Raw genomic sequence first — 16,278 nt, forward strand, 5'->3', positions numbered from 1 at the left:
CAAACTTTTTGAGATATTTAGATTTTTTCATTTTTCAGTTCAAATTGTTGTACGCATTTTTTTTAATTCCATTCTTTTCGTCATGCTTGGCACTATTGAAATTAATCAAAAACTGGCAAATGCATCCTGTAAGTAATCATAGTTATATGACACTTTTATGTTATTGAAAAAAAAAATGTTGTTCACTCTTTCATCCGCACAAAAATCAAGCTATTAAGACTGCAAATTTCGACGAAATCGTCCGTTTATCCCTACAATGGATAGTATGAAAAATGAGCTTAATTGAACAATTGGTTTTATAGATATTCAAATTTTAGTGTAAAATGATTATATAGCTCAGTATATCAGGATCGAATTCGTTTTTTAAATTTGAAAATTTTAGTCTAATAGATGCTTAATTGCTACGACCATTTAACATTCATAATAGATCGAACCTGACGAGGAAAGATATATTGTTAAAATCATTCGGAAGCCCGCCATCAATTTATTGATGGCAAAAAAATATACCTATACATTTCGCTAAGTCCTCCACAATGCCATAATTGTTGTCACCTACTTGTTTGATATGTGCATTGATCTCAACGAGGTTGGCTGATTGTCGGAACGCCCAAGAATACGGGTACAATTAAACAAAATTCTTAATGCCTGTAAAAAGGAAACCAAATCTGAAAGGTGTGACGAAGGTCACTCATTTGACGTTAATTAATATTCTAATTTTGAGAAGAGCATCTCTCGATTTACTCCTCTACTAGAAACTTCGAAAATACCGTATCCGGTATGTTTAACTAAAAACGAGACTAGCGCCGAATTCGGCGGACGTTAAATTCGGCATCCTGAATAAAATTTCGAGTAGGATCCTTTGCCTTGCGGGGACATTGATATTCGATAATTAAGGCAAAGAGATACCCGGGATCCGTTGCAATGACAGGTGGGCTTGTGTTGCACGAAAAAGTTTGAGATGGGATGGGTTCGATGTGAGGTCGGTAAGGGAAGGATCGAGCTCATTATCGATTTGCGATAAGCTTCCAACTCGCCCGATAGAGCGTGCAAGGTGACCATATTCCATTGGAGCAGGTAATTAGGATAATCATCCTAGTTGATAGAAAAGCCCAAGGAGACAAGTACTAACCTGGACTGAGGAAGAAGGAGGAAAGACCTTCACTCGGACAACGACTAGCGACGCTAAAATACCCCGCAATGAACAGTTACGATATTAGATAGGTATTTAGCGTATCAAGGATAAGAGTAGTGTTACTAAAATAAATCAGGCCTTAGCCTGTGAGTTGAGGAGTCATTTCCAGCCGAAAAAATACAAGGAGCCTGGAAAATTAAGGGCAAAGAGAGCAGAATTTAACTGTTAAGAGAAGCTTCTCCCTGTAAATACAGTGTTAATCACACAGTGACAGAATCTCCATATTTCCAGAGAATATTGCGACGAAATCCAGGTAAAGAATTAGAAGTTTTTTACGGAAGAATTGCGTACGACCATATTAGATACTTCTCCTGGATTAAAATAGCAATTTGCCAAAGAGGAGCGTTGCCATTTTCACCATTTTCAGGTAAATTGCGGAAATCAAAATCAATTAAATTTCATTCACATCCATCTGGGCGATTCTCAGTAGAAAGAAGACGTGCAATATCTCGGCAATTAAACCGAATCACGGAGTAAATTAAAGTGGGAATATGTTCGGGATTTATACTAAATCTGACTATTAGTTTTGTAAAATTGGAAAAGCGGAATTTATTAAAGCGCAATTCCCAAAATTGGGTGGACGCTTAATGATTTAGAAAATGCTCTGAATTCATAAAACTCCGTGTATTTTGTCCTATTATTTTTTCTTGCGAATAAAACATATAATTGCATTGATAATTATTCCACGATCCGAGCATTATAATTGATAGACCAATATAAAATTTATGGTAAATAACAGAGAAAATTTGTTCATTCAATTGAGATTAATGATTAGGTATTTTGCCTCTCAAAATCAAGTTTAATGGTGAATATTGACATCTTAGGCCCGGACAAATTATTGAAGCGTTGACAACTGATTATTGAAATTATTGAGAACTGGAAAGCTGCAACTATTCAGTGCCATTCTCGTGCCAATTTTTTTGAATTTAGAGGCAATTTTCCATATTCAGAATTGCTGGATTCGGTTAAAAATAAAAGTGTTTAAATACACCGAGAATTACTCTCTTTATATTGATTCATCAATGTCAAAGTATGCACGAAGATCATGAAGAATTCAATTAATCGATTCTCGCTCAATGAGCGATTTATCCTCAAAAATCGAATGAATCAGCAATCAAATGCGGAAAATTTGTATGAGCAATTGTCAATTGTTCTTTCCTTCTAATAACAAAACAAGCAGAGATTATGAGCATATGACAACGAGGACGTGATAGTGAGGAGCATGTCCTTCAGTGATTTTTGCAATCTTTCAATCGCCATCAACGAATTGATGGTATGCTTCCAAACGGTCAGAGAAAGTGTTCAAATGTTTGTATGTACTCTCAATTCTTGGAAAATCAAAATGACAAATACTGGTGTTTTTCTAAAAAAAAAACTCAGTCAAATAAAAGTTTCGCACAATTGATTCCGTGAAAAACTCGTGTTTTGCCAAAATATGGCATTCGAAGATATTAAAAAAAACTCAGAAAATGTAAATGAAAATGCCAAGAAAAGCGATACGAGTCGATAGAAAGGATTCAAGAATGAAAATATAAAAATCAGTAGAGACAGAACCAACTTACTTGGTGCGGTTTTTCCTAAGAACTAGAGCTAGAGCCAAAGACTATCTTCAGTCACTTTTAGTTATTAATCAAATTGCATTTTAGCATTATCCTGTAAATAAAATCGCGCCAAGTAAATTGGTCCTGTCTCTACTGATTTTTTAATTTTCATTATTGAATCCTTTCTATCGACTCGTATCGCTTTTCTTGGCATTTTCATTTACATTTTCTGAGTTTTTTTAATATCTTGGAATACCATATTTTGGCAAAACACGAGTTTTTCACGGAATCAATTGTGCGAAACTTTTACTTGGCTGAGTTTTTTTTACAAAAACACCAGTTTTTGTCATTTCGGGGGATTTCACGGATTTTTCAAGAACTGCATATAATTTTTACAGCATATTCTAGTTAACAATTATAATTATGGAAATAAATAAAAAATATAAAATTCAAGGGAAAAAATAAAACATTCTCCTCTGTTTCCCTTCTGCGATTCAACGGTTTGAATACACAGATGGCAACATCTCAAAGCCAAATTTGGCCCAGGTTAGGTTGGATCGACCTGCTGCCAACTTGGTGACTTCAATGCAACCGAAAGATAATAGAAACCGGTAAAATATTGAAATGATCCCGTTGCCATGAGCGTATTTTTGCCAACATTAATCGAAAAAAAGGAAAACTTATATCAATGAAAAGCTTGAGGGCGATTTGTATAATGTAACTATGCACAGATTTCATGTAACTTGTAGCGTTTGTATTTTATGGATTGAATACGATTAGGAGGTAGTGGAAGGGGTAGTTGTGTCGTGTATAGATACACTGTAGCTCTCGGCCTTATTTGTTGGATAGAGACGAAACTTTTACTTGGCCGATACGCTACCGCGTATCTCGATCGTTCAATTTGAAATCTTGCATTGACAATGTTTCGAATCGCAAAATTTGGTGAAAATTCTCGAAAACTTCAAAACTTGACCGAATATTGATCGATTGAGATATATGTTTTATCCAATTTTTTTTTATACAGTTATTGGTAAAAATTAGCAGACACGTAATAATTTTTATTCAGATATTGCAAAGAATAACACATGTAATAATTTTTATCCGTGCATACTGGCATTTTTTACTGATTTGAGATAAGAACAAATATCATCCGGAAACGTTCATGAAAAATTATCTACACTAAGGATACTTTTTACTCAAGAAATATACTGCTACAGAATTATCCTTCCATTCGGATAAATTTGTTTGAACATCAGGATAATTATTGCTTTGAATGTCTCTCCGTGAGACTATTATACAGCTCAAATAGTTATTAATATTTATTAAATGATTGCAAGTGGTTATTTAGATGTTTGATTTTTGCAATTACTCACTTAATAATAATAACCAATAATTGGTTTTGAACAACTATTCTAAGACAATTTTTCCTATGACAAAGTGGAGGTGCTCGGTAGGAACAGGGACTACTCAAATCAATGGTTATTGGTATTGAGATAAAAGAAAAGAATGAGAGTATTGTCTTGGATGCCCAACGGGGAAGATAGTATCGTTAGTAGTAGTCGCTCAGATGTCCTAGTAAACGAACACGAAATTAGTATAGTCCAAATAACATGGTCATCACCAAGGTCATTGACCACGCCATTTGATTCAATTTATAGGTTTCTCATCAGTTAACACCAGTTATCTAATAATCGTCCAGCTTATCAAAGTGTCAATCTGGCGGAGAGACATTCAACAAATTTCAGACAATTATCCAACCAGTGTAAATATTGTAATTTGATAACCTGATACATTAATACATTGACAACGCTTGATGTCAAAATTTCTCATGCCTTTCCAGTCCATCTCTATCCGACGAATATCCCATACGATTCCCGGCGATACTCAAACAGCCCAGTTCCTCCTAACACAGTTCTTTGCCAATTTATTCTAGAATCATTCATTGGTGAGATAAATGCATAATTCGTCAAACTTGTTTATTTTAGACTGATGAATACATGGAAAGCTTTCATAACGTGTCAAAAGATATGTTCCTGTTACACTTTGTTATATTTGTATAACTATTTGTTTCATTTTAGTAATTACACTGTTGGAAATTTGTTGAATTTTCAATTATCATGTAATCTGAATTTTCAATTATGCAAGTTTAAGGATGTTTTGCTGGTATTTTGTTATTGTTCCTGTTTTTGGAAATTTATTGAAAACTATTGATCGGATTTGGATATGAAAATATAGCGTTTGTCCGTTCGATCATAATTGACTCTTTCATGAGATTTTATCCTGATACACCAATTTTTTAGCTTTTCACTAAAATTTAATAAAAAATCAATAAATTTTATGGAAAAGTTATAAGAACTGGTGTATCGGGATGGAACTTTGTGAAAGGATGAATCATGATGTAACGGACAAACGCTGTATTTTCATATCCTAATCCGATCGATAGGTTTCAATAAATCACAGAAAAATAGAAAAAATAACAAAATACTGGCAGAACATCCTTAAACTTATTTACCATTGGAACTGTTCGTGATCTTTTTTTCATTCTTCTTGAAAATTCGAGAGCATTACGTTTTTCATGTTAAATGATGGCTTATTATTAACTAAATACTTGAATTTTCAGACTCAGTGTGAGAATTAAATATGAAATGAAATTTAATGTTTAATAGATTGAAAATTGTGGGAAATTCTTGGGTGCACTGCCATGATTTTCACGATTATTCAGATCCGTACGGATAATTTGAAGTTTGAAGTGCAGAAAGTGAAAAACAAAGAGGAAAATAGAAAAAAAGCAGATAAATATAAATACCTATAATTAACATATGATTAGATGCGAGAGATAGGAAGAAGGTTATTCACAGAGTTCTGTTTGAGCTGACTATGAAACAGTTTGAAGAAATGACTATGGAGAAGAAAATAGAGAAGCATGATGGCACATAAGATCATCAAACAGTGTTATTGAGCTGGAATGAATCCTCCCCGAGTATTATTACCGAATTGTTCTGAATGAATGGCCTTACGATCATATTTTTATGATCTGAATATTTCCCATTGGTGACGTCAGCTCGAATCTCTAATTAAAAAATGTTGACTTTTTGTGGGTGAAATTTTCAGATGCTTTGTGACGATATTGGCATGGATATACACAAAGGCGTTGGCAAACTCCATGGAACTGGTGAGTGAAGGGAGGGGATTAGTGTAGTTTACCTGGATTGTAGGTATGCGTGGGGCTAACTATGTGAGGGCATTCCTACAGCGTTGCCACGTTTTCTCAGTTATACTCAGGGAAGATATGTTGAAGGATGGAAAAAAAAGTATCTTGAGATCTGGGAGAAAGAACCAACTGATCGAGAGAAAAACAGAATCAGAGAATGGAATATAGCGGAGTCCCCCAGTATGGTGCTTTGAATAGAGAAAGATAAAATGCGAAAAGATGAATAAATATTAAAGGAGCAAGTAAGAGGACAGGATTAATCGTAGACGCCTGCACTGTTCCAGCTGGGCCACCAGAAGGGAAAAGAGTATACCAAACACCAGACAGTCAGTATTGGAACAAGAATTTTCACCTTCATGGAGGTAATCGAGTTTGCAACTGTCTTGGATAAATTCTAACCACTCGACATTTGAGAATTCAATCTTTCCATTCTATTGCCAAGGATTTTTTTGTTCGGCCGGGAACTTTTACTAAAAAATCTTTCACATTCTTTGGATGTTTCGCCAGATAACCCAGTAGATACTTTCTCGTGGGATATAATAAATCTCGGTTTTTCAAATTATTCTATAATTTGTTTGACTATAACTTTCGGAGACAATTTGTTCCACATTTTTCAAAAAGTTTCAACCAAAATTGTGAAAAAATCACTATTAAGCAGAATGATGAATCTCTATACGTTTCTGACGAATCTTAGTTATTTGAACATTAACGTTCAAAGATATTTATTTTCCTTTAACAAACGAATTAATACGTTAAGTGATTTTTTTACATCGCCGAGTGAATAAGAGAAAAGGAGAGCAAATTAGACCGAATACTCCTATTCGCCAAACCGTAAGAATTAGTTTCTTCCCAGTAGTTGAAATACTGCGTAAGTTAGAGACTACACCCCTTAAGTTTCGGCAAATACATTACGTGTAGAGACTAAAGTTAGGGGAAAGAATCCTAATTACTGCTCAGTACTCAATAAAAAGTATTGGGGAGGAATTTATCGATAATTCTCGAGAAATTTGGCGATGAGCCTTCGTTTGCAACCAACTAACTTTTTCACTTCAGATTCATTCTGTTCTTGAATAGTGGGACATCTGAGGAAATTTGTGGACATTTCTATTGTATTTCTCAGAACAGCCTGGACAAAAACAAACATTTCATATCGGGAAATTACATAAAATTTATATAAAATTTTACTCATCCCAATTCCAGGCAATCTCGAAATAGCGAGTGACGAACAGAGTGACAATTTCATGGAAAAATTTAGGAATGATTATAACAACGTTCATATATCGGTAAGTTACGTAACTTGAAGGTTAAATGTAAAATTGATATTTACCTTGTTCTGCTTTCATACAACTGATCAGTACAGTAACGATGATAGTAGCACAAGTTGCGATGAGTCTCCACCTCGCCATATTCACCCGTGTAGTTCACAGGACTTTAGCCACAACAACTTCTGGGAATGCCCAATATTGGAGGAAGACCACTGGATAAAACCAGGTCTCCCCGCTGGTCCTTTTAATGGATCAACGGGTTTCACTCATACTTCCACATCGTCCACTTCAGCTGCTGCTTCAGCAGTACCTCAATACTGTTTGAGACACTTTTATATTCCCCCTTCCACTCTGTCCATTGGCCATGTACCGACCTCATATAGTAGATTGAAGAAAATATTAAGTAATAATGAGTACACAAAACACTGGAAGGTTCTTTTTCGTAGATACGTCGTTATTCACTAGCGAAACGTGATACGCCGCATCCTCTTTCTCTTATCCGGTTTCTTTCTACTAATTATTTGAACATGAGTGATCCTCCTAAATTCTATTACTGGCAAAAAATTTCCTTTGCTCTTATTTGGCATTTATCGGCTATTTGCGGTCATTTTTGTTGATTTAATTCCTCGATGTAAACCTCTGTAACAAATAAGGAACCTAAAATTAATTTAAAAATATAGAATAAAGATATTGATATGGAAAAGGAGGAAGATTATTGGCAGCTCAGATCGAAATAAACAGGAATAAAGTTGTTCAATTTTTGGAATTTGTATATAAGCATAAGTAGTTATACATATATGAGGTAGGCATTCTAAACACAAGAAAACTGGAGGAATTTAAGTTATAAGAAAAAATTGCGCCTTGCTTTTTTTTGTGGATTTTAACGCTAATACAGTTTCTTGTAGTTGACGGACCGTATATTATGCTCATAAGAAAGCCTATTAGATATGTATTGAATTGACATGTGATTTACCGGTGAATTAAGGGCCTGGATTGACTAACGGGAGTTTTAGGCAAAAATTGAATTTTTATGGCTCACTCGAAAAATTATCTTTGGTTGATTTTTTTTCTACTGAAAGTGGATTGAATAGGAATATTTATCTATAATTTGATTCAATTTTTGATCAAGTCATTAGAGATTGTTCGTGTTTTGAAGCTCACATCACACTAAGAAATTTGATCTCTCATTCATTTTAGAACCTTCCGACTCAATTAATATTACTTTTTCGATTTTTAATGTTTTGTTGTAAAATTATTTTTCATTTCAATTATCAATGCATTTTCATTAGAAAGTAGAAGTGTTTCTTGCATTTTAAGAGAACTAATTAATCAGTTTCCGTGGACAATTGTGGACATTCTCAAACTCTTCCAACTTTGTTTATAATTATAAGCGAGTAAACGTGGCGCGATAAAAAGTACGCGTAATAGGATCAGGCACTCTTATTCTGGTGAAGAAGAATGATTGTGTCACAGAAGGATCCATACCTCTCCATACACCTCTCTCATTCATTTTAGGACCTTCCGACTCAATTAATATTACTTTTTCGATTTGTACACTGAGAGAAATATTCAATAAAAATTACGTGTATTTTCCGTAATTCTGGAGCGAAATGTGGTTGTCGGAAATTTTACGGAACTGTCACGGAATTTTTCCGCGGTGTTTCGTAATTTTTATCTGAATTATCGGTGAAAAATAACGATACCGTCACTTAAATTTTTCGAATCAACTCCGTAATCGGTAAGTGTACTGAAAGTTCCGTAATTTTTACTAAATATTTCTCTCCGTGTAATGTTTTGTCGTAAAATTATTTTTCATCTCAATTATCAATGCATTATCATTAGAAATCTCATATCGACTGTGGCGCTGAATTTATACTCGCTGTTAATTATTTTCCAGATGTTATATCATTTTGTACGTTTGCATAGAACAATTTATTATTTATTATCTAGTAACCTCAATATATGCTAGAATTTGTATACTGCTTATTATTGCTAAAGTGGCCAACAAGTTGAAGTTATGTTCATAATACTCATTTGAAGTTCTTTCCTGCGGGGACCCGAGTGGAAATTTTGGTCAAGTTCTAGTCAAGACTGGATCAGGTCATACTTGATGATTGATCCGGAAGTGACACGGTAACTGGATCAAATTTTGATCAGACATGTAACGCAAGTTTAAATCAAGACTTGATCAAACTTTTCTGATCCGGTTTAACGGTTCCGGATTTGATCAAGTCAAATGTATCTAAATCGGATGACTGGAATATCGAAAACAATAATAAATATTAACCATAACTCACTTAAAACAAAAGATAATTAATTTTTTTTATTATATCTGACCGCTCTTAATGAAGCCCGATTGTAATTAGCGATGAAAAAACCCTATTATTTTTGACAATGCTGGGGATCGAACCGAGGAACCTACGATTACTAAACCTACGCCCTAACCACTGCACTACCGCACTATTGTTTTTGAGTAGATTCTTTTTACCTACACAATCTGCAAGGGAGTATTTGATGACTTTGAAATTATTGCATGTACATTCTGAGCGAGAAAACATATTCGGTTCAAATTTTATTTCATTATTAAAAGATAATTATAATAATCATAACACAATGAACAGATGCAAGTTTGATGATTTTTTTAGACTCAAGATAATGCGCTCTTATGTTTGATACTTCACTATATATATTGCCCTTGCTTCCTATACATTTGTGATTCTTTTTTATCGAGCTATTCAATTGAAAATCAAGGGAATTGAATCGGAAGGAGAACAAATTGTGTTGAGGCAGCTTGATCTCAGAGTGAGATCATGTTTATCTGACTTGCTGGGTCAAAACTTGGTCAGGACTTCATCAAGTGTCATCTGATCAGGCATGTTTGACCAGAACTTGATGTAAAGCCACTTGTAGTTTATAGGGTCCAATATACTGGCTCGAAACTTGATCAAGTTTTCATCAAGTGTCATCTGATCAGGCATGTTTGACCAGAACTTGATCTAAATTCGCTTGTAGTTTTTAGGATCCGAAACGTTGGATAAAAAACCTTGGTCAGGTTCTGATCAGATCTTACCTGATCAAGCGAACCGCACTGAAACTGAATCAAGTTCTGATCGGACTTCAAGTAGACCTGAACTAATTTCCACTCGGGGATATTGAAGGTCGATTGCAATAGCATAAAAAAATCATATAAATCATCATTTATTTATGAAAAATTGTCTTCACAATAACACTATCCATCAGAAGTATAATTAATATCGATATCAAAATATTTTAGGATTAGAAACTAAAGATCACAGATTAATTACCATTTACTGAAGTAGTAAAAAATTAGAAGTCAATAAATGCATTACAGAATCAATTTCATGCATCCGCGCCTAGCAAAAGGAAGTGAGAATGAAAAAATGTCGAGTTTTTCTATTTTTTAAAACAGTTTAAGGTGCTCCCTTCATTAAATGACTAGCATAAAATAAATATTTATTAACATCGAAGCCACAATTGATTCAATTGATTTAATTCAAAGGTGGAGTTTATTTGTAATTTGAAACACATTGGACTTTTTACTATTTAAATAAACTTATTTGTTTTACTCAAATAAATCGCTGCTCTGAGAGCAGCGTAAAAAGACACATTGAGGCTAATATCTGAGATTCATGTCGGCAGTATTTCTAGGACGTGGATAATTATCAGCATTAAAGAATCGTATTCTTATACGAGTCGCCAACAGTGCATGCTGTTGATTTTTTTTCCACTGCAATTCCAGTTCAATCCTATTCCACCGCACGTTCAATATAATTCGTGCTGTTTACGTATATGGACACACATTTCTGCGTAATGTCGCAGGGTCTATAACACAATAATACCATTTACTTGCGACTGTTTCTGCTAAAAGCCTGATATTTAAAGAGCAAGACTTTTATCATTCCTCAATTGGAATAAAAAAATAATATACTTCACCAAGTACTTTATTTATTTGGTTAACCAAACGAAAAATGTGAGAAGTATTTCAGCGAATTCAAGTTGCCATATAGGTGGGATTGGCATGGAGAAACAGCAAATGCAACGCGGAAATTCAATATTCCCGGAAAAAATGTTCTTAAAAATTTTAAGGATCCTATATTGTAATGACACACTGTGATGTCCAAAAATCTGTATAATTCGTTTTTCCTGCATTTTCCTTAAATATGAATTAACGTAAATACCTCCAATAAATACTAAATCCTAATTTCAATTAAATTCAGTTGAATTTTCAGTTCAATTTTGCCATCACGGAAATAAAAATACAAAATCATCAGAAAGAGATAGCACGATACAGGTGAGTGCACTCGCCTTTGCGGTACAGTGACACATGTCAGAGCAGTGGACCTCACCTGCGAACTCCCGCGCTGTTGAAATTGTTGAATGGACAGATCACATCCCAAAAATAAGAAGTCGAGAAATCACGCCATAATTTTCACCAATCGAAAATCGATTCGTGTAACAACTACGAACCGATTCGTTCCTCGAAATCCAAATTACAAGTTCAGAAGCAACCGTTGGAGCGATAATTTGACTTAGTGGATGTTACTTTTCGAAATCGATCTATCTCTTTCGGTCCTCTCATACCATAATTCGCGAGAGAGACGATATAATGCGCGGTAACCTATTGAATAATAGTAAATAGCTAAACGGCCGGGAGTATATACAGGGATACTGTATCCTTGAATCGAAAGTAGGAGTGTGTCTTGCATTTTAAAAGAACTAATTAATCAGCTTCCGTAATTGTGGACATTCTCAAACTCTTCCAACTTTGTTTATAATTATAAGTGAGTGGGTAAACGTGGCGCGATAAAAAATACGCGTAATAGGATCAGACCCTCTTATTCTGGTGAAGAAGAATGATTGTCACAGAAGGATCCACACCTCTCCATACCTAAGGATTAGATTAACCAACAATACTCAACTGTGAGTCTCATAAGGAATCAGCTTCATATTTGTCAATTCCAAATTAATCACCTATTAAAATCTAGGAAGAATTATTCTGGGATAAATATGAAATCGTTACTACAATTCTGTTAAATTAATTTTGTTATACATGAAATTCTAGATTCCAAATAAACCCTTTCGATTGTATTGCAAAAGAGATAAGGATTAGGAGATTACTTTTGAGCAGAAAATTTACTCGGAATTATTTGATTATTCCTAAACCTTGAATTCCTATGCAAATTTCGTTGGACAACACACAACACACAAAACCCACAAACACACAAAAGTTGGACAATATAGCCCCCGGGGTATAACTAACTAATTTTTCAACGAACTGTGTCTTCGTCCTCAAATTAGCTACCAGATGACTAATTTTTAGTCACCTTTGAGACTACCGACTTTTCAGACTTTTCTTTTTCGTATAGTGCAATGACAGGTATTGTACCTACGTTCAAATATGATGAGATGTGAATGGGGTTGATAAAATACAAAGGAGAAAATGGAAGAATATGGATGTTATGAGGTAAACAGACAAATTCTATTTCTGGTAAATTTAAGATCTACCTTTCGTGGATTTATTTCAATGCTATGATTTTGTAGGAAAGTCAGGATATTTCCCATGTCTTACGCTCATCATTTACATCATTCAGTCGTCTAAATCTAGTGATCTTTTTTTTCCAATTTCATACTCGACACGAATTAGTAACTTCAACGATTGCCACTGGCTGCACGGGAAACACATTTTATAACTTTCGTCTTTGACTTTCTCGTTTAATGTTTCTCATCATTTAGTGGCGGCCATGATAGTCGCAACGTGCATTCTATTTTCCATGAATATAAAGTCATGTTCATTGAAATTTTTTGTGCCGGTGCTCAGACGCTGGGGAAAATCACCACGAAAATCACACTGCAAACGAAAGTAGTCGTGGCAAATCTATTTTCAAGTTGGAAAAGAACTGTTTGGTTAGATTTTATCAATTCTTAAGGTTGTTATATCGTAAATTTTTTTTGGACAGTTTTCGTTAAAAATCTCATGGTGAATTCAAAAAATTAATTTTCGAAATGAAAAAAAACATCACAAAAACAATATATGTCGAGGGAGGGAATACAGAAGAAAAAATAAAATTGATTGGCCATTTGGTTTACGCCATATAATTATCGAGAATCCATAAATTTATATAATTAAAGAATAGTTCATATGAAAAATATATAGTTATGCTGTAGCTATCCATGCACAATGCAATCAATCAATTGCGACTATATACCATGAAAAGATTGTGCTTTAATCTGGCCCGTTTTACAGCCGATAAACTTTTGCAGACTATCACGATACAACCACCTAAGATAGATTTCCAGCACAACAATCTGAAATTTTGCAAATCGTTGCGGAATTAATTTATCAATATATTAAAATATTTTCATAACATTTGCTGCATTTTTATACCAACTTGTCAGACTTTAGAATAATCTACTTCAAACTAACTAATTTCCACAATTTCCTGTTATTATTCTTCGACTCCTTTCACTAATTAAAGAATATCATGAGAAGAATGTCACCCCTGGTACACATCTATAAGTCTCACATTGTGATAATTAGAAATTGCCCACTTCTGTCACCTGAAGAAGAGGCTAAAAAATGGTAAGGTATAGAGACGAAAAAAATTTAGAAGCTCCTTCCAAATTTTTCATAAGCGCCCTGGAGCAACGTGAAGTGTTGTAGAAGTGGGTCCATATCATACAAAAAAAATTCTGCAAGCTTGTACAGTTGTAGAGAAGAGGTCTTTGCCCGCTGAAGGCGCCTAAACCCGCCCTTCACCCAACCAATACTCCCTTCTACCTTTGCGCTTCTTTACTTTCAGCTGAACGAAGAAGGAGCCAAGAGCCCTCAGTTAAAAAAAAATAAATCCTGTCCAGTCAAGGGATTCTTCTTTTATCGGCTATATGTTGTCTGTCGTGCTCATATTGAGATACCAATGTTTTCAGCAATTGCTACCCCTGTAAAAAAGAAATGCAAAGAAAAAAATGGAAAGAAAGTGGTCTCGTCCTGAGTAAAAAAAAAAGGAGTACTCACATCTTCAACTCTTGTCTAAGGTTCTCGAAAAGAAACGTGGTGGCTACAACTTGGAACAATCCTACAGAAAGATACGGAAATTGAGGTGAATGGATGAGGGGTTAGGACGGAGGAAAGGATTCTAATTTTTCACTATTTCTCTCGTATAGCTTAAGCAACAGAGAGATGGAAAGCTCAACACTAGCACCACTCCTTTTCAACTATTTCCCCTAAAACCCGCAATTTCGGTGATGCATTCACAGATTATTTCCGTATTCGCGGCGAGGAAAACGAAGAAGCTAGTGCAAGTTATAAGACTATTGGCGGCTATCGAGCATTACTTGGCTGACTAATTTATTAAAAACCATACAAAGTAATAAGGTGCAATTTTCAAGACAGCTGCTCTTAATAAATAGGAGCTGATGGCGAATTTTTAGGCACTCTGGAGACTGACGTACATTATTACAATAAATGACTATTTTTTTCATGTGAAAATCTGAAGCATTCAAATTTTAAATAGAAAATGTCTTAAATTTAAATTGAAAAATCTTTATAAATCCACGGGATACCCATTTACATAATTTTCCTGACTAATTATGTACGACCTAGACTTCACCTTTTTGAATCTATAAACTTCAAGTCGCTTCATCTTTTTCCATGCAGATGTGTGCAATCTCTACTTTTACATGTCAGCGACGGGATAGTAATTGCAACGTTTACATGCGGCGCTGCGATCGCTGAGACGCATAATTCGAAGACCTCAATGGCGAGTGTAATTACACCCAATACATTCCAATAAGCGAAAACGAACGGCATTCTTTCCTCAATCATCATAACCTCGCACCCATCAGATTTGAAAAGTACGGCATATAAAAAAGTCAGTCAGTCCGTAATACGAAATAGAATGGATATTTCAGAGGATGATTCATGGGATAGTGAAGAATATGAGAATAGTCAAATTAATTCAATATTTATAGAGGATAATTCAATTTCGGAAGTGAAAGTTAATGACAACCATGGAGAAATAACTGGAGAGTATCTAACACCACACCAAATCGTACAAAAAGAAACAGAAATATTTAAGAAACCCGCAACCCTTCCAAGAGATATTTTCGAGCCATCAAAAATGCAAACGACAAAGCGAAGGCTGGAAAATTAAAGGACATATACATGAGAGCTTACGAAAAATATAGAGTGGTTCACCGAAAATGAATTTCAAAATAATTCACCTGAATTAATTTCTTCAGAAGAAATCGTCTCAGCATATTTCAGTGAACGATTTGAACTATGGGCTCTAAATAGTCCCTGGGTTACTTTTTCTGGCATCAAAAATTCTGTCAGTGAACTCCACAATATTGACCTAGGTAAACACCACAAGGTCATTCATTTCTATAAAACTGTTAAAATAGGATACCAGTCTAAAAAAGGAGCAATCGCTGAGAACAGTAGACCTCACGACTCATACGAGAACGTCCTAATGAATTGTATTTAGTTGAAAAGGTGAACGATTGAATAAAGGGAAGAGTTAATCTTATAATAAATTTATTCCCATCCATCATACATCATCCGTTCTTTATTGTAGGTTGCTTTATTTTTTTGCAGGCACTTCTCCCATGACATACTTCTCCCACGGAAATCATGGAGTTTAGAGGATGGGAATCGTTCAATTCGACAGAAGTCTACGTGGAACATGCAGATATCAATAAAAATCAACGTTGCCCAACAATTCTACAATCATTCAATAGATTCGGTCAGAAGCCATCAACATCTTGTGTTGTTACGAAAGCATCAAAGACATTTTCATGTGGAATAAAATTAATCAAAGTAGCTGATTTCGAATCTTATACACCAGCAACAACGAAATTCTCACACACTGATATTGACAGCACGAAAAATTTCGCCAAAAAATTACCAAAATCTTTGAACAGCGACTGTGAACGATCGAAGGAATAGAATATCACCACCGGACTCTTACGACAACATCAATTGTGAAAACGATGAAAATTCAAATATTCCGAAACCTCAGGACTTACTTTCAAAACCACCAAAGTCGTCTG

At 34.7% G+C, this 16,278-nt stretch overlaps 1 protein-coding gene across 3 annotated transcripts in view; it reads right to left on the reverse strand.

The window, feature by feature from the left end:
- The window catches only part of Eph (Eph receptor tyrosine kinase), a 114,115-nt gene that overhangs the window by 68,345 nt on the left and 29,492 nt on the right, over nt 1–16,278 (reverse strand). For all 3 annotated transcript variants that reach the window (XM_011310530.1, XM_011310528.1, XM_011310527.1), the window contains exon 2: nt 7,272–7,848. In XM_011310530.1, the coding sequence (XP_011308832.1) occupies nt 7,272–7,350 (79 nt within the window). In that variant the 5' untranslated portion in view covers nt 7,351–7,848. The remainder of the gene's footprint in view (nt 1–7,271; nt 7,849–16,278) is intronic.

Source organism: Fopius arisanus, unplaced genomic scaffold (genome assembly GCF_000806365.1).
Source record: "Fopius arisanus strain USDA-PBARC FA_bdor unplaced genomic scaffold, ASM80636v1 scaffold00076, whole genome shotgun sequence".
Classification (NCBI taxonomy): Eukaryota; Metazoa; Arthropoda; class Insecta; order Hymenoptera; family Braconidae; genus Fopius; species Fopius arisanus.